Consider the following 20,561-nt stretch of genomic DNA (forward strand, 5'->3'; position numbering starts at 1 on the left):
AAGTGCGGCGAGAGAATTTGAGACGTTTATCAGGTGAAACCGGTAATTGATCTTTATGATATTAATAAGGAGATTTTCAGTTTATTTTGCATTGACATGTAACATTCTAATTCTTCTATTCTGACAGTGATTATGTGATCCTTTTACAGTTCCTCTCTCTTCAGAGCGATACTGTGTGGATGAACATTGTCCTGTGCTGATCCAGAAGGTGAGTGATGTAACGTCTGACTTGGATTCTAAAACAATGGATTCGTCTACATTGATTGATCTTTTCTCTGTTTTAGATCATTAACTGCATCTCTTTGGGTTTCGGGCTGTTGGTCAGACAAAACATTTGAAGATATCAATGTAGATGTAAGGGAATTGTGATGGGTACCTTTAACCATTTTCTGAATAGACCAAATGATATAACTAAAGTTAATAAATGAAGGGAAGAATCGACAGATTCATCAATAATAGAACTGGTACTGTATATAATAAAGGTTCTGGTACTGTTGTCAATCACAACAGAGCAAAGACAGCCGTTGGCCTGAATGTTATTACGCCTGGGAAAATAGTTCCTTACAAGAACTGAATTTAAAGCTAGAAGGAGGATTTTAACTACGAGGTGGGTTTTAACTAAACTTGACATTTTCAGGTAAATTCTGTAAAGTTTATTGAATATGAACAAAATGTAAACAAACTGTAAACAGATGACCGATGTTGTTGATGGACAGTGACATGTAGTAACACTGGTATGATCCTTTAAGCAGGTAATAAAATAAAAGTCAGGAACCCGTTAACAGAAATACAGTAGTTATAAAAGAGAAGTTGCCAAAGAAATATGTACATCTACATCAGTAACCAGTCAAGTGGACAAACATCAGTTGTTTCACTATCTTGTGAAGTTTGGATGATGTTCTCCACATCCATGTTTCTAAAACAGACATTGATGATATTTAAAGAGTAAAATCTATAATCATCCCAGCAGAGAAATTTAACTTTTTCCAGGTGGAGACGGCGGCGTCTTTTATAGAGCTGCTTTTGGAAACGCTGGCTGATTTGAGTGACGGGGAGCTTTGGAATTTCAAGGAGGTCCTCTTGTCTCAAACTGACTTCCGTCAGTTTGAGCTCCCATCCATGCTGTTTGAGATAACAGGACATCAGGACATGGTGTTTCTAATGGTGTTGCGTTACGACGAAGAGGCTGTGAATAAGACCAAGGAGGTTTTGGAGGAGATCAACAGGACTGATCTGGTGCAGAGGCTGTCAGACAGCAGCTTAGGACCCAAAAGTAATAACAATGAAGACAAAAACATGTCAAAATCCCCAAAATGTTGAATCAATGACTTTTACCACTTTTCCCCTCAGAGCAAGACTCAGGTGAACACCGGTCTGGATTGATCAGGAAAGTGAGTAATGTTACATCTGTCTGACTGAGTACAACACAGCTTTCATTCACCTAATGCAGGTTCATTCATGGACTACATATTTATTTAATGAACGTATTATTTTTCAGGTAGCGACAAGAGTAGCTGTTCAACAGCTGATTTTGGAAACCCTGAATGATTTGGATGATCTGAGGTTTGAGGAATTCAGGAGTTTCCTGATGTTGATTGTCCGTCAGAAGAAACTCCCATCCTTCCCATTTATGATGAGAGACAGTTATAATGAAGACAGAAGGATGACTGTGTATCCGATGATGGAGATCTACGGCCAACAGTCTGTGGAGTTAACCACGGAGGCTTTTAAACTAATGAACAGGACAGATCTGATACAGAGGTTACCAAAGCTCAGTTCAGGACTCACAGGTAAGACATAAGCCCCTTTACTCCGCCTTCTCGTTGCAGGATGATCACTCCTTCTTTCTTTTTGGTGTCAAAGGTACAGAGACAGAATGGAGGCGTGGTGGCGGTGTTATGCCACAAAGTCCAGTATAAATGGTGCGATTGTAAAGATTAAAACAAAAACACAACATAATCATGTGTCTAATAAATAATTTATATAGTTCATAATAATAAAAGGTAAATCTGATTGAGTTCTGTGTTTTGTATTGAAATTGTTTTCTTTCTTTTGAAGCAACTGTGTCTCATTAAAAGTGATTATTAGTGATTCAATTAGATTTGAATTGTCTGAGTTATTTAATGTCTTTTCTCCTCAGAGCAACACTTTGTGGATAAACATCAACCTACACTGTTGCTGAACGTGAGTGTGACTATATTTTACATTTTAAATCATCATAAATGATAAAACAAACCAAACAGTGAGTTTATTAAATTGCCTCTCACTGTTAATGTTGAGCTCTTAAGTAATAATGTTATGATGGAAAAGAGAGAAAACCATTTCTTTGAGCTTCTGTTACAGAAACATGATGCGTTGTATGAGATCAGAAAGGAGTTATTAATTAATATGAATTAAAGGATGGAGGGACTCATATTTGGCTTTGATGTTAAGAAATAAAAACAGTTAATACTTTTAAAAGGAAATGAAATCAGTAGAAAAGATATTAGTGTATCATTGTCTTGAGTGATCATGCAGAAAAAACTAATCTTATAACATTTACACTCGACGTCTGTAACACTGACAAAATGCAAATAAATGAATCTTTAACCGTCCCAATTGGGAAATTACACGTTTACACAGGATTTGAAACGGATTCTTTTGGAAACAGTGAAGACTTTGAGTAAGGAGGAGCTGAAGAAATTCAAGTGGTTGCTGAAGCTAACACTCTTTATGAAGAGGGTCCGACACATGAACTGGGAAACATCGCACAGTAGTGCAAACCTACTGGTGGAACAGATGGTGGAGACCTGTGGTTTGCTGTCTTGGGAGGTGACCATCGACATTTTAAGGGACATGAACAGGACTGATCTGGTGACGGGGATGTCCAACTCAGGATTCAAAGGTCAGAGAGAAAAATACAAATATATTTTAAAGAAAGTGGTTAAAACTTTATTTTACCGCCCATGAAAAATGTTATAAAATAAATAAAAAGGGCAGCAAAGCAATAACATGCAGCATCAGTCAATTGAATCCAGCCTCTTTGATTTTTGTGATGTCACTGGAATTAATTTGGTGTAATTCTTTTTAAATGTACAATTTACAGTAAAATACAGTACATGTAGGCCAAATAATCACATTTTGCTGTTGACTTTAATCAGCACCTCTGTTACGATAAGATAAACCTTTATTAGTCCCACGGCGGGACATTTACAGGATTACAGCAGCAAAGAGGATAGTGCAACAACAAGAGGCAAAACAGAATGTAATAAATAACATATATTAAAAAAATACTACTATTTAAAAATGTAATCAAGGACAGACTGTGTAGTTGAGTTCACATTATTGTATAATAGAATATATGACATTTTGATTGACTGTCAATTGAGGACAGTTATTGGTATGATCAGGCTACTGGGTGCCGTGTTTATCATGCAATATTATTGTGGATTGGTAGACAATGAATATTAAATTAAATAGTTTGACACAATTTTCACATTATAATCTTATCAAAGGAAGTATTTGTTGCATGGCTTCTGTATTGAGTGAGTAGAGTGTTCTGAAGCAGAATATGTTATTTTCTAATTATTTATTTATATTTTGTTCAAAAGCAACTAAGTCTTTTAAAGTCTGACTTGGAATCGGTCAGTAATTTTCTCTTTTCTTCCTCCTCAGAGAAAATGTCAGTCCAGTTGAAGCTTTTGGAAACGCTGGAAGATTTCAACTACGATGAGCTCGAGAAATTCAAGCATGTCTTGCAGGACAGTAAAATGGAGAAAGGCCTCCCAAGAATCTCCAGACAGAGAATGGCGCTGGCAGGCAAAGCCGAGATAGTGGAGCTGATGATGGAGACCTACGGCCAACAGGCTTTGGAGGTGACCAGGGCGGTTTTAACGCAGATGAACAGGAGTGATCTGGTGCAGAGGTTGTTGGACGTTAGGTCAGGATCCAAAGGCAAGTTGGTTTTTGTTTATTTCACTATAATGCCTTTTTTTTCTTAAATCAAATTGCTTGTGGACGGTCAAACAGTCATTTGAATTTGTGGTTTGAATAACGTCCGTTGAAGCACATGCTTCAATTAGATCAGATCAGTCAGTGTTTCAGCCATGCAAGGGGCTCCATGGTAACGTCGGTGTTTGTCCTTCGGTGTGACGGACACACTGGACCATTGTTGGATGCATCACAATTACATTTTGTCCAGAGATCTTTGATGATCCTGGACATTTCCCTCAAGTACCAGTGAACTCTTGGAGCACCAAGAAATGTTGTTTCTACATTCATTGTGCTTTGAGGATGCATCGTAATCACTTTGGTGATCCTCAGACTTTTCCTTGAATTATTATTCTCCAGGACTTTAATTGCAACACAAAAAGGCTGCCGAACTAACTACATAATGATGACGATTTGTAAACACTGTAGCTGCTCCATCAACACTTAAAATAACATAATTTAGACATAAATACAGCAGCGACCTTGTTGATGGACCATAGACAGTCTCTGGTTCCTCCACATAGAACCTCAAATTAGACCCAACAGGACTATCGTAGACCTCTGCGAGACCACAGACCACTACGGTTTTGTCTCCATTTCTGATTCTTTGACGACGGAGGAGAATCTCAGTGCTGACAGGCTTTCCCCCTCATGCTAATTATTCACTTGGAATATTTCAAGTTAAATACCACATTAATCACATGACCTTAAATATCAAAATAACAATTTGAAACAAATTCAGACATGTCTTCACAAGGGCCTCCGGGACGCATGGAGCCTGAGGGTGGTGGAAGCGTTATGGTAATCCTCACATCAGTTCATCACTTTCATTTGTTCATTTATGTGATGTTGCAAAAAGCCCCATCTCCACTTATTTCCAAACATCTGGTCCTCTGCAGCAGGACTGCAGCGACTGGACTAAAGTTAAACCTGACGTGAACAGTGCAGATGCAGATGAGGCTCCGACGTACAGGTGAAAAAAGAATAAGGTCCTAAAACCTGCATCACAGCAAACTGGAACTATATTCTAGGGATATATGCTCATCTTTTTTATTTCATTCATTATTTTTCCACGGCTTGCTGTAGCCTACAGTCTGATGCGGGAAACTTTGAATGCAGCGTCTCTGGCTTGCGCTGGGTCTGCAAGGAAAAGGTCAGCTTAAAGTATCAGTTCTGCTCTTGGGAAGGACATATGGAGAGGATGGAGTCGATGCAATACATGCCTGCAGGTCCCCTAATGAACATCACAGTCATCGCCGGGAAGCTATTTGAAGTACAGCTGCCACACTGGATCTGCATAGGTAAGTGGACAGAACGTGTGCTTTTAAATTCCAGACAGCATGAGTACAACAGCTGATGTAATCCTTGGGTGCTGGGGTGATAATAATCAAATGTTTTTTTTAAATTTTATTTATTTCAATCATGTTACAAACTTACGGAGCCCCCCTGGTGACATTGGATTAAAAAAAAAATAATGCGTGGCCACGAGATAATTCACCTTCAGTAGCGGAATGGTTATCCATATGGAGCTGCCTGTCAGTGATGCTTATTCATGAATAAAGGCAATTATAGTCTGCTTTTGTATTCAAGAGTAGCTTTGTTATTATTGTCATGGCAACTGTAATGTCAATAATAATGCTATGAAAGACTACCGCGGTCAAGCCAGCCGCAACTCCGATCTCCGTGGTCAAATCAGCCACACTTAAATTTCGAGTGTATTTTCAAAACCAAAAGTAATACGATGTTTCTCCGCATTTACCGCAATGCTGAGAATACTTGTACACTCTTTTTTTTATCCAATGTCACCGGGGGGCTCCGTACAAACTTGACAAAAACGAAACTAAAACCACAAATGAAACGTAAATAAAGCAACCGGTCAAACAGGAGCTGCTGGACCTGAAGCACTAGGCCGTTTCTCAATACCCAGTACGCCAAGTTCGAACTCGTGAACTCCGGGAGTCTAGACTTGCGGAGTTCAGTTGGAAGAACGAACTCCCGGGGTACGGGAGGACGGGAGAACGGTGTTTTTCTGCATTTGGAACAGGAACGTACTTGATGACGTCATCGTTTTTGCCGGTTGACGGCGTTCAACTTCCGGTTATTTTCACTGGTTAAAATAAAATAAACACTATAAAAAACAACTCCGTTTCATTTGTATATTTTATTATATATTATATGAGGATATAATATGATGTTTTCTTTTTATACAAATATGAATATAAATGTTTGGGAACAACCGGGAATACGGGCGGATTACGTAAACACGACAAAACGCTTTAGTATAACGTTATAGTTGTATAAAAATATAAAAACCCTCCCTTAAAACGGACCGATTAGTCCGATATCACAGCCTAAAGTGTTTCGTTCAGAGACCAAAGTCTGCCTTTTAGACGCACAGAAAACAGCATTGCTTTACCACACTACAATCATACAAGACCAGCGTCAGATTTCAGAGGGTCACGCCGGGACAAGGCAGTCATCAGCGGGGTAGCAGTAATGCTAAGTGCCCGGGCCAACTTGCTAGCGGCTAGCGAGGTAGCTAGCCGTGATAGCCGTTAGCGGCGAAAACGTCGGAATAAAAACTACGTGCTACAGTAATAAATCACCCACAGCACCGATTTGAAGTTGTAAAAATGACATTCCCGCAAAAATACATAAAAACATTTATTCGCCCCAAAACAGTAGAATTTCAAAACTTCTAACGTTAACAATTGTGCGTCTTCTCCTCCGCCATTGCTTTATTGAAATGCATTCTGGGATACGTAACTGCCCAAAGTCCACACAAGTCTCCTCCGATGCATCCTCGGTGAAATGGGCGGGGCAAGAACACATCCGGGGTATTTGACCGTACTTGGCCAGATGTGAACTTTGAATTGGAACAGTACTCGGTCCGACGCTGATGACGTTTCTCAAGTCCACAAGAACAGAAGTACAGAGAAGAACGCATATTGAGAAACGGCCCTAGTTTCTCCAGTGCAGACGCACGTCAATCGCCGGCGCCGATCATCAGCTGTCAATCATCAGCGGCTGCGTTATAATGACGTAGCTTAGTGAAAGTCTGAGCTGCGTTTCAATAACGGTTTGAGTTGCCCTCGCTCACTTGCCCTAAGCACTTGCCCTCGGGGGAATCCCCGCCGCCATCTTTAGGGCTGTTCCATTTCCCTGAACAGCTGAAGTGAACTCCGTGAGATCGACCCTTGAGGGCTGAGTGATCGAGTGAACAACGATGGCCACTTCAGAGCTGTATATCACCCACAATGCATTGCTGTGGTGCACAAAAAATATGTCCATGCGGTGGCGATAATGAACCTCAAACACCATTGTCTGCTGTCTATTCACCACCAAGGAAGAAGAAGAAAGAAGGAAGAAGAAAGTGAATTAAATTTAATTCATTTTCTTAAATTGTGCAATTAGACTGTCTGTTGCAGAGTTATGGCAGAGCCCACCGTTTACAAGTGTAAGTATATAAGCCGAAGTATTGCCATCAAACGCAGAATACGTCTTCGTCTCAATGAAATGGGTCTCCGCATATTCTGTGTAATTTGGAATAGGCAGTATAGCGCTACTCCAACAACGTGTGGTTGATCCATGATTGTCTGGGCTGTTAGTGAACGAGGGCAGGTGTGTTCCATTTACCCCTTTCACTCCCCCTCCGCCCTCTTTCCCTCCGCCCTCCAAGTGGCCTCCGTGTGACGTCATAGCAAGGGCTGAGGGCAAGTGAGCGAGGGCGACTCAAACCGTTATTGAAACGCAGCTCAGGTGCAGTCAGCTTTCAGCGCACCTGCGCCGCGCCGACGGGGCGTGTCCGCCTGGACTTTGCAAGTTTCGTGCACCGCGCAGGCTCGCGCAGGCACACCTCCCGTCTCGCCCACCGGCGCAAGTGGGAAAGAGGGAGGAGAAGAAGGCGTGAGTGGGAGACGAGGAGGAGACGAGGCGTGGACTGGGATTAATACAGCCGATTCAGATCTTCACCAATCAAATGAGCTCCTCTCCTCTCCTTCTATGCGTTAGGGGAGGTTCAGTGCAAGATCCGTCACTTGACAACCCGATGACAGAAGCAGCGCCGCCGCTGTGCGTGCATATCATAATAATAACAATGCCGATATTATAAAAAACAGGAGAGAGAGAGGGAGATGTTTTGGTCCGAGAGGCTGAGTTTCCGTTACGCGTGCCATCCGCCTTTGATCTGACGTCAGATGTGACGGGACAATCTATATAGATATAAATTCACGTGTTGATTTAATTAGTTGCATTAAATAGTGTTTGTTGTGATTAAATGTGTCTGGAACTGTGGAAACCTGCCTGTGAGGTCTCGGTGACGTGTACGCACTGCACGCCGTCAGCCAAACTTCCACTCCGCCAGCTGTGATTCGCATTGAATGAATGGACTTTATTTACGCCTTGCGCTGAGAGTAGACCAGGGGCCTGTACTACGAAGCGAGTTCAACAAACCCAGGGTATCTTTCAGAGATCCAGCTTAAGTAACCCTAACAGGAGATAAGCGGTCACACGAAGCTGGTTATCAACTCGTTACCTCAACCCAGGGTTTATCTGTCCAGCTATGAGCGCGTGCACATGAAAGAGGCGGCGTTTGCAGCATTTGACCAATCACATACATGGATCAGTCTACAGCAGCGGAGCGGCGTATTTCACGTACGAGGAGCGAACCATGATCATACAGAAATACGAAGAAGTTAAACATATAATACAGGCAAAAGGCAACAGTTTCATCTGTAACATGCAGGAAGGACAGCTGGCAAAAACTCACCGACTGTGTGAATGCGGAAGTCGTATTAATAGTATTAGTAGTATAATATGACTACCCCATCATAAGGGCACTAGTAGATCTGACTGATGAATTTGTCATCTTAACTTCGCTGATAGCTTAGCGGTATAGTTACCGCCCCATGTTACGAGGCTCCTTCCAATGGCCCCGGTTCGAATCCGCCCTACGGTTGTCTTTTAAATCATGTCGTCGCTCTCTCTCGTCCCTTTTAACTCTTATTTACATTTACATTTAGGTCATTTAGCAGACGCTTTTGTCCAAAGCGACTTACAATAAGTACATTTGTCAAAAGAAGGAAACAAAGAAACCACAACGTATCATTGCTGATAAAGTAAGAGCTAAAAAATAGAACAAGTGTTAGGTCCTCATCTGAGTCAAGTAGTGCTAGTGTTAGTGGGTCATGCTAGTCGAGGTGAAGGACTTATGATGTCCTTCCGCAATAAAAGGCCAAACATATAACTTTAAAATAATGAATTTGTTGCTTGGATGTATTCTTATAACGTGGTTTATGACAATATCAGCCTCATTCTTTCAGCTGCAATCCCGGCGGTGTAAAACGGACTTGGGAGCAAATAAAATAAATATAAAAACATAATTCATAGTGGTCAGTAGGATGTACGCTGACAAAGAAAAGTCTTTCCCTCCGATGAGAATCTGTATCTCTCATAAAAAACATCGTCAGGGACAGAAAAGGGTTTTGCCGGTCCCTGTACACTCTATAGTTCTCCTACGAGACCCTCTCACGATCCACCGAGCTTCTTTTTTTTAATATATACGCGCACCAAGACAGCTGATTGGTCGGTAGGCGGTGTGTTTCTCCACGTTGATCTCTTATCAGGAACATAACCTGCTCCACTGCGGTCAAGCCAGCCGACACTAAAATGGAAGTGCCCCCATATACTCACATTGATGGTAGACGCATGCACATTGGCTGCGTTTCGGATCGCATGCATTTGCGCCGATGCATGAACGAGACTTGAGAGTTTCCGCTGGAACTCGTCATAAACACGTCAAGAGGCGAATTCGACTTGATGTAGCCGCCTGCAGCGCGCCACCTAACGTGATGTATTGTGGGTTGAAAGCGATGCATGATGGCTAGAATTGTGTCCGACTTAGCAGCCGACTGCAAAGACGTCACAGGTTCGCGACCATATCACGTGACCCAAAACATCGCGGGAACAAATAAGAGCCGCTTCTTGCGGCGCGGTGAACGGTGGCTGCAACCGGCTTGTCCACACCTCCGCTACAGCGGAATGGTTCTCATTGGTTAAAAGTTCAATGACGTGTGTTCTATACAACTGGCATTTAGATGATGTTCTCCATAAAAAAAATAAGTGAAATACTGTAATAACAATTCGGTTTTAGTAATCAACCGCTTATAGTGCTCAAATGTACTCTGGACCAACGTGATCACTACAAGCTGTTTCCACTAACCATATTATATTTTTTATTAAAAAATATAATGCCCCCCCACGGGCGCGCATGGTATTGACACTTCAGCATGACCACAGTAAAAGGTCACCGCTCGCCACTGATATATATATATATATAACATATCCTCTTTGGTTTGCTGCTGGGTTCTATCGCTTGAGCACCATAGTCACGTTGACTTTGTTGTCCGACTTGACGGTGTTTGGCTGCCGTCTCTTTTAGAGCCCGCCCCCTCAGACACCTGCAGCTCTCGTCGGCGTGATAAGTCAGGGCAAGTCAAGCCAAGACCATCCCGAACAAGCCTAAGTTCTCACCACGTCCAAGTCGGACACAGGTGCACTTCACGGACTTTTTTATATATATATATATATATATATATATATTACACACACACACATACATATATACATAAATACATACATACACGCACACACACGCAAGGCAACATGTGGAAGGCATTCTTTTTTTCCCAGTATATTTGTATTATCATTCTATGTTTGTATTAACCAGACCTCACATATAATAGGCCTACTCACAACACAATGCACAGAACTTAAGATCAAGCCATGAGATCAAAGCGACCAAAATAAAAAGTATCATTTCACCACAAGGTGGCCGCCGAGTGCGGAACTGAACACACGTCATTGAACTTTTAACCAATGAGAACCATTCCACTGTAGCGGAGGTGTGGACAAGCCGGTTGCAGCCACCGTTCACCGCGCTGCAAAGCGCCGCAAGAAGCGGCTCTTAAAAACTTGTTCCCGCGATGTTTTGGGTCACGTGATATGGTCGCGACCCTGTGACGTCTTTGCAGTCGGCTGCTAAGTCGGACACAATTCTAGCCATCATGCATCGCTTTCAACCCACAATACATCACGTTAGGTAGCGCGCTGCAGGCGGCTACATCAAGTCGAATTCGCCTCTTGATTCGAAACAAGCCTATTGCCCAGATCGGGAGCGAGCGTCGAACTTTACAAAGTTAGCGGAAGGAACCAAGAGCGACAACTTCCGGTTTCAAAATAAAAGCTAAACAAATCGTATATTAAAAGAAGCAAATAACAACTTCCGGTTTCAAAATGAAGCCAAACAAACTGTATAAGAAGCAAATATATTTTTATATATGAATTTGAGTTTTTATTCACATTAACTACAAACATATTGTCTCTTATAAATTCACAGGAAATTGGCACTTCATTGTGATTCATTATGTGTGTTGCTGAAAAGATAATTTAACATTTTTTTCAGAAAATGCCTGATAGATTTGTGTTCAGGACATCTCAGACTCCGTATATACTGTCAGAGAGAAAGAGGAAAACATTTTTATTAGGGTGTCCAACTCCCTCGCTCCTCTTTTCATGCGCTGATCCATGTGTTTACAGTCCAATAGATTCTATGTTTGGACAAATTTAAGGCGCTTGCACAGCTACTGTATATACTGGAAATCAAGCATTTTTAATCGTACCAATTAAGGTATATTACAAAGTAAATGTCCTACATTTTTACAGAATACGTTGATTTATCAATGTCTGGGGTGCTATAAAAACACCTTTGTCAATAATTCCAGAATGACACTGATATATTTGTGTTGAGGACATCTCTGACTACATACACACTGAAAATCAAGCATTCTTACTGTACCAATGTAGAGAAATTCAAGTATAAAAGTCCCATATTTATACCTGGAGAATTGCATATTTGCCCATATTTGAGCTTCTGTAAAAACACTTTGCTCAATAATTCCTGGCTATGGGTGGTATATTTGACTTCTACACCTAACTGACTACAAGTATGTTTAATATGAAGCATTTTTACTGTACCAATGTGGAGAAATTCAAGTCATTAAACGAATAATAGGTAGAGGTATGAATATTTGAGGTGCTATAAAAATACTTTTCTCAATAATTCCAGAATGACACTGATTGATTTGAGTTGAGGACATCTCTGACTACATACATACCAAAAATGAAGCATTTTTACTGTACCAATTAAGGGAAATTACAAAGTAAAAGTCCTACATTTAACGAATAATAGGTAGAGGTATGAATATTTGAGGTGCTATAAAAATACTTTTCTCAATAATTCCAGAATGATACTGATATATTTGTATTGAGGACATCTCTGACTACATACAGACTGGAAATCAAGCATTTCTACTGTACCAATTAAGAGAAATTACAAAGTAAAAGTCCTACATTTAACAAATAATTATTGAGTAAAGTATTTTTATAGCGCCTTACATATTCAGAAATCTACGTATTTGGTAAAGATGTAGAACATTTACTTTGTAATATATGTTAATTGGTACAGTAAAAATGCTTGATTTCCAGTCTGTATGTAGTCAGAGATGTCCTTAACACAAATCAATCAGTGTCATTCTGGAATTATTGAGAAAAGTATTTTTATAGCACCTCAAATATTCATACCTCTACCTATTATTCGTTAAATGTAGGACTTGAATTTCTCCACATTGGTACAGTAAAAATGCTTCATATTAAACATACTTGTAGTCAATTAGGTGTAGAAGTCAAATTTACCACCCATAGCCAGGAATTATTGAGCAAAATCATTTTACAGTAGCTCAAATGTGGTCAAATATGCAATCTGCATGTATAAATATGGGAATTTTATACTTGAATTTCATCACATTGGTACAGTAAAAATGCTTAATATTAAACATACTTGTAGTCAATTAGGTGTAGAAGTCAAATATACCACCCATAGCCAGGAATTATTGAGCAAAGTGTTTTTACAGTAAGTCAAATATGGGCAAAGATGCAATCTCCAGATATAAATATGGGACTTTGTTGTTGAATTTCTCCACATTGGTACAGTAAAAAGGCTTGATTTAAAGTATAGTTGTAGTCCTCTATGTGTAGAAGTCAAATATACCACCCATAGCCAGGAATTATGAGCAAAATGTTTTTACAGTAGCTCAAATATGGTCAAAGTTGCTATCTCAGGTATACATATGGGACATTTATACTTGAATTTCTCCACATTGGTACAGTAAAAATGCTTCATATTAAACATACTTGTAGTCAATTAGGTGTAGAAGTCAAATTTACCACCCATAGCCAGGAATTATTGAGCAAAGTGTTTTTACAGAAGCTCAAATATGGGCAAAGATGCAATTCTCCAGGTATAAATATGGGACTTTTATACTTGAATTTCTCCACATTGGTACAGTAAGAATGCTTGATTTTCAGTGTGTATGTAGTCAGAGATGTCCTCAACACAAATATATCAGTGTCATTCTGGAATTATTGACAAAGGTGTTTTTATAGCACCCCAGACATTGATAAATCAACGTATTCTGTAAAAATGTAGGACATTTACTTTGTAATATACCCTAATTGGTACGGTAAAAATGCTTGATTTCCAGTATATACAGTAGCTGTGCAAGCGCCTTAAATTTGTCCAAACATAGAATCTATTGGACTGTATGTGTTTGTAGTTAATGTGAATAAAAACTCAAATTCATATATAAAAATATATTTGCTTCTTATACAGTTTGTTTGGCTTCATTTTGAAACCGGAAGTTGTTATTTGCTTCTTTTAATATACGATTTGTTTAGCTTTTATTTTGAAACCGGAAGTTGTCGCTCTTGGTTCCTTCCGCTAACTTTGTAAAGTTCGACGCTCGCTCCCGATCTGGGCAATCTGCATGCGTCTACCGTCAATGTGAGTATATGGGGGCACTTCCATTTTAGTGTCGGCTGGCTTGACAACGGAGATTTAAGTGTCGGCTGGTTTGACCGCAGTCCTGCTCCGGAGCAGGTTAGCTCCACAGCGTAAGTTACCATGGCGATCTACCCCGGTAAGAAGTGAACCAGCGTCGTAGGACGGAAAACCCAGGGTTAACGCTTAAAGGAGAAATCCGGTCATTTTTGACCCCATGTCCGTTGTCCTCAGGGTCATCCCGACTTATTAGAAGCAAAAAACCTGACAAAAATTGACGTTGCCTAGCCCGAGATCTGTACCTGCCTGGCAGCCTTCCAGACTCGCTCCAATGCTAACCCATTGGGGCACCGTTGTATCTGTTTTCCTGGGCCTCAGAAAACAATTCCAAGACCTATGCAACACAGGTTGGGTCCGTACGAGACACCACGGCGCTCGTTTAGCACAAATAGTGTGGCAAAACGACATAAATATGTGTGTTTTAGCATGAAGTTACTCACCTCAAATCACCCCGTAGAGTAGACATTAGCAGTAGACAGCCGAGCGCCTGTCGTCCCTCCCAGTCACGCAGAAACAAAAACGTTTTTCACGTAGTTTTGATTTTGTATCCATAAAGAAACGACTGAGCAGTGCAGTCGTCCTGTCCGTAATAAATCCATGAAGCTGTTACGTCCATATGTATGACTGTTACAACATAGCAACATAGCTTCAGCTAGTAACGTGCCGGGCGCCCAAACAACGTCTGCCCAAGCAAGTCAGAGCTTTTCTTTCTCTCACACAGTGACCTGGAGAGACGCAGCCGCATTTGAGAGGACGATCGCGCGTGTGTGCGCAAATTACGCATAGCGTGTGTTGGTCCCTCTCCACTACACAATACAGCTCGGCTCTAGTCTCGTCACCTCTCTGCTGCTGAGCACTGTGGGCCGAGCCGATGCATGTCTCTCTCCCCGGGCCGGGAGAGTTATCATACCGTACTGTGCGTGCGTGTCCAAGCGTGTGTGTGCGTGCGTGGAGTGCTCACAAGCGTGCGCTTGTGTTTAGGTCGGGGATGGAGGGCACAAAAAAAATATTTGCACCGGGGCCTATCACCATGATATACACTACTGATTTCACTGATACTGAAAACATTCGATTTTGTCTTAAAAAAGTATTTTTCCATTTGTTGTTGTATTTTGCCGTTTCTGTGCGCACATTGAAATTGAATCCTGGCGGCGCCACTGGGAGTTAGGACCTTATTTTTTGACTATTCGACTGCACCCCTTATGTTATGTGCTCTTATGTTGTGCAGACGACAACCCTGAAATATGGGACAAGTTTGCAGTCCTGCACATAGAGGACTCTGGAGATGTCGTGGAGAAAGCGTCCGAGGTCACATCGCACCACGTCAAACTGTCCGAACCAGTTTTCTCTCTGAGAGCAAACCTGGTGAAAGTTGGCTTTCCAGTGAAGATACTGTGTGATGTGTTAATATACAAGATCAACACAGCATTCCTCACACTCCATGTTTATCTGATCCCACGTGATCTTGGTCTAAAACAGGTTATTTAATATCTTATTGTCACTAATGCCACAAATCACGTGATGAAAACGCAGCACAGGCAACTCATGTTTTTGTCCCACCAGAAAATAGATAACAGGAAATTATCCTACGGACACAAAATCATCGAAAAGCCGCCGCCAGATGAGTCCCTGAAAATGCAAGATCGTTTTGTCCTCACAGCAGATTTCCACGGTGCAGAAGTTAAACCTAAAGTATGTTTGACTGAAATAAGATTATTTCAGTGCTTCAAAACTAAAATCAACCTTTTTATTTAAATATCTATGAACAATGTGAGCGTTATGTTATTATGAATATTTAAATAACATTCAAATATCTGAAATCATGACATTTTACCAATTTTTGGCAGTTATATTCATAATTTTTCTGTTCATTGATCTAGATGAGAAAACGAAAAAACGTACTAATCGCTGTTGCAAACTTCGGATGCTGAAAGTCTAACTTTCTTTTCACATATTTTATTTTTTTCCCCTCAGAACATAAAGCTCAGATATGAAAGCAGTATCCCAAGTTTCTTCGGAGTGTTCATAAGAAATCCAGATGCAGACTTTGCACTCAAGCTCGAACACAGTAAGGAGCTTAAAACAGTATGGGACGATACGATTCGAAAAGGTCAGATTTAAATAATATCACCAGAATTCATCTGAACAGCCTATTAAACACTTTTAACTTCCACTGTCACTCAAATATGTATCATGAGTGAAGCCAAAATATGTCCATTTTCTTTTCCTTCTTTTTCATTTTCAGAAGAATACCAAAACACTGGTCACATACAAGGTAAGACACGGCTCAACGGTCTGACCGAAGAGTCGGTTTGGTCCAGGAGTGGGTTGATAAAACCCAGCAGCATATTAAATATTCATAAACGGTGTTTTAGTCAGTTATCAGGATGTAACCGTGCTTCCTATATGACAGTTGCAGACATCGCTGGACTGACGTCCTCCACACCTGCTTCTGGTGACCGTGAGTTGTTTTTAACACAAGACATTATATTAATATTGGAAATAATGGAACCAACATTTGTATGTTTTTTAAGCATTGAGGACATGAGGTATTTCTATGTGTAATATTATGTTTGTATATTATGTGTCTTCATAATAATAAAAATAATATATATTATTACAATTTAATTATACCATTTATATAAATATTAATAGTAAAAATAATTATTAATAATTATTAATTAATTATACTCCACAGTGCACTCGAGGCAAATCCATTGTAACGGCAGTCTATCGATGTACATATCTGTGTTGATAGAATGTTTGAAATAAAACCAACGTTGCATTTTTAAGGATTTATGTCTCAGCAGCAGCAGCAGCGTGTCATACTTCCTAGTAGGCTATTGCAGCGGCGGAGTGATATCACCTAGCACTTATAAGTTACCGGTTCTATAATAGTTTGTTTACCTGCTGTCATTGCTACAGACGCAGAGTAGCCTGCAGTGCTAGTTTGTTCAATCTCACAGAAATGGACACTTTTGGAGAATAAACTGAAACTTTTGAAGACTCTGATGAGGAGTTTTCCACCCAAACCCAACCGTACCTGTACGAGCCTGAATATACAGAGGAAGAATTGCGTGAGAGGGATGCTCAAAGGGCAGAACGCAAACGAGTGTCTGGGGAGACCGAGATAGCTGGAGCTGAGAACCGGGACCGAACAAACGGAGACTGGTGGTGCCAGGAGGGAATCCCCCGCAATGCGTCCGAGGGTTTACGGTTCTCCGGATGGAGCAGAGGTTCGGGTTCGCGGTGCGTAATTGTGGGTTCGCGTGGCCGTGGGCTGCCCGGTGTTTGCGTGAGGTCTAAGGGCTTTTCACCCAGGTCTGGGGGCACGAGGCCCGACTGTTCGGCATGGGTCAGGTCTCTATTTACCAGAGGGATTCCCTGCAACGCGTCCAAGGGTTTACGGGTCTACGGACGGAGCAGAGTTCCGGGTTCGGGATGCGTAATTGTGGGTTTGCGTGGCCGTGGGCTGGCTGGTGTTTGTGTGAGCTCCAAGGGCTTTTCAGACAGCCTTGGGGGCATAAGTGCCGACAAATTGGCGATGTTCAGGTGTGTATTTACCGGCTGGATTCTGAGCAGCGTGTCTTAGAGTTTTGAGTCCAACAGAGCAAAGTAAAATTCCGCTGCTGCTGAAAGACTAGTCCCTCAAAAAATGGATGATTTATGCGATGCGAGGTTAGTTTTGTTTCAAATATTATTCTATCAACACAGATATGTACATCGACAGTCTAGTGTTTTAATTGATTTGCCTCGGGTGCACTGTGGAGTCGGTATGAGTGTTTTTAATGCCATGCTAGCTAGAACCATTGACTTGCGCTAGCCATAGCACAAGCGAACTCGGCAACTACAAGAACTGAATGAAATTTCTTGAAAACGTCTCCAGACGTCTCGAACACACCGGCTGACTTGGAAAATAGGTCTTATGTCCAAAATTCCGAACTATCTACCTTTAATCTGGCATCCAAAAGGGCACTTCATAAAAAAGAGGTGAGGACAAATTAAGGAGTAAAAGCATTTTAATCGTCTATCTTTACCGTGAAAGACAGCCTTTTTTGTTTGCTGTGTGTCTGAAAAAACACGCATTAACACTCTTTCATGAAGCAATTTTGAATTTGTTTCAGACGGGAGACCGTCAGCTGGAGCAGCTGCTGTGAACACCGTGGCAGGAGGTGGATGCACAGGTAAGGTGATGTCTTCACAGTGAACGCCTTCCACGCTGCCTGCGACACCGATCAGATTGAGACTGTTGAATTCAAATGAATTAGTTTGACACTTATTCTGTTATTTCTTAGAGTTGGACGAGAAGATCGCTGTAATGTTTGCACATTGAGGATAGAGCCAGGAGACATTTAGCTTAGCTTAGCATAAAGACTGGAAGCAAAGGGAAACGGTTAGCCTGGTTCAGTCCAGAACTCCTAAAAACCACAACCTTGGGACGAGCTCGCTGTTCTCCGGTTCCTCCTGTCTCTGTGCTAAACTAAGCTAAATGTCTCCTAGATTTGTGTGTGTGTGTGTGTGTGTGTGTGTGTGTGTGTGTGTGTGTAGAGTACAGACATGAGGGCTGTATCTATTCAATTCAATTTTATTTATAGTGTCATATCACAACAGAAGTCATCTCAGGACACATTGAAAATGTAATAAATCATGAGCATATTCTAGTCCTGTTCAGAGTCCCAACATCCCCAGGAGCGTTGCAGCGACAGTGGCGAGAAAAAACTGCCTTAAAGCAACACTTAAGAACCATTCCTCTTCGGTCCCCCTACAGGTTGGAAGGGAATTGTCCATTACTGCCATTGTAAATAATTTAGCCTACCGCAGCCTACCGTCATCAGACATTATACTCCTCCTTTTTCTTTGCAGGCTCTGCCATGATACCAATTTAAAAACTACCTAGCTGCAAAAGTATCTTCCACGCACCTGCCGGGTGTTCTCCCACTGATCTCCACGCAGAGCCTCCAACTACCGGCTTTTGTAACGCTTGCCGTAAAGCAGGTCAAATTTGTAGTCTCATTAGAACTACAAAAACACTACCCGACGAGGCAAAGTTACATAGTGCGGTTACAGCCAATAGAGGGCTGCAGAGCGAATGCTGAAGTCCCGTTCACCCGGTTTTGAGGTGATGAACCACTGAAACTATTTTGGAAACATTATTTTAAGGCACTAAATACTCTTTAGTGTTGCTTCAAAAGGCTTTTAGGCAGAAATCTGGTGCAGCCCAGGCCCTCGGGTTCCAACTGCATTTGGTGGTGGTAGTAGTATAGTAGAAGTATAGTATATAGTATCTATCTTCTCATCTTACTCTTGGCATGAAAGTGCGTCTCCCAAAAATGTCGTATTGTAGAAACTTTAGATGCAAGAGCTTTACAGAATTTGGAGAACACGTAACTTCGTAGCTGTAAACTGAACCCTTATTCTTTCAGATGTAGTTTAATGCCAGAGTTAGAAATCCACTATTTGATCATCAAAATGAACCTTTTCCTCTGAAGAAAATGTACAAAGTTGTAATCAGGCATTCCTCCTTCTTTCCTCAGGGGCTCAGTTTGTGGATAAACATCGACTCCAGCTGATTAAAAGAGTGAAAAACATTGAACCCATTTTTGATGAGCTCCTCGACAAAGGCATCATCCAACAAGAGAGTTACGATGAAATCTTGGCGAGCCGCACTGATCAGGAGAAGATGAGGAAGCTCTACTCCGGTCCCCTGACTGCTGCCGGACCTGACGGCAAAGACGTCTTCTACGCAATCCTCGAGGAAAGGGAGAAATATCTCATTGCTGACCTCAAGAAGAAGAAGTGAAATTCATCATCAGACCAAAAATACATTCTACCTGAACACAAACAGTTTTTATATAATCAAAGTGGGGGAGATATTCATTTTAATGCTACGCGAAATGTTTAAACGGAGCCGTTTCCTCTTAAATCCAATGAAATGTATACTTATGTGGTCCAGCCCCGATCAATCAATGAATTATCAGACAATCATGTGAGAAACGAACAAGTTATCATCAGACATGTTTTTATCCAACAAATGACAAATGGAATGAAAGTCTAGTTTATGTAAATGAAAACATAACATAAGCTTCATTTAAACAAAATGTGCTTTTTTTTTAAATCACTTTTATCACAAAATGGTTTATATTTTTAAATGTATATACATTTATAATAAAATCTTCATGAGTGAAGTCAAAATATGTCTATTTTCTTTTCCTCCTTTTTCATTTTCACAAGAAAACACCGGTCACATACAAGGTAAGACCTGTCTGTCTCTACATGTCTCCCTGTGATAGACTGGTTACCTGTCTGTCTCTACATGTCTCCCTGTGATAGACTGGTTTCCTGTCTGTCTCTACATGTCTCCCTGTGATAGACTGGTTACCTGTCTGTCTCTACATGTCTCCGTGTGATAGACTGGTTACCTGTCTGTCTCTACATGTCAGCCCTGTGATAGACTGGTTACCTGTCTGTCTCTACATGTCTCCCTGTGATAGACTGGTTACCTGTCTGTCTCTACACGTCAGCCCTGTGATAGACTGGTTACCTGTCTGTCTCTACATGTCAGCCCTGTGATAGACTGGTTACCTGTCTGTCTCTACATGTCTCCCTGTGATAGACTGGTTACCTGTCTGGTTACCTG

General features: G+C 41.2%; 1 protein-coding gene across 1 annotated transcript; it reads left to right on the plus strand.

The window, feature by feature from the left end:
* Nucleotides 1-1,149: 1,149 nt before the first annotated feature.
* Nucleotides 1,150-20,109, plus strand: LOC311024877 (NACHT, LRR and PYD domains-containing protein 1b allele 5-like; the record flags this gene model as incomplete). The annotated part of the gene is made up of 14 exons (XM_084027452.1): nt 1,150-1,236; nt 1,607-1,790; nt 2,651-2,884; nt 3,655-3,933; nt 4,712-4,770; nt 4,869-4,942; nt 5,056-5,270; nt 15,153-15,403; nt 15,488-15,616; nt 15,899-16,034; nt 16,170-16,199; nt 16,338-16,385; nt 18,049-18,108; nt 19,459-20,109. The coding sequence occupies 14 exons, from the start codon at nt 1,150-1,152 to the stop codon at nt 19,722-19,724; spliced, it is 2,052 nt and encodes a 683-aa protein (XP_083883578.1). The 3' UTR covers nt 19,725-20,109.
* Between the last annotated feature and the right edge of the window lie 452 nt (nt 20,110-20,561).

Source organism: Eutrigla gurnardus (assembly GCF_963514095.1).
Source record: "Eutrigla gurnardus genome assembly, chromosome: 14".
NCBI lineage: Eukaryota > Metazoa > Chordata > Actinopteri > Perciformes > Triglidae > Eutrigla > Eutrigla gurnardus.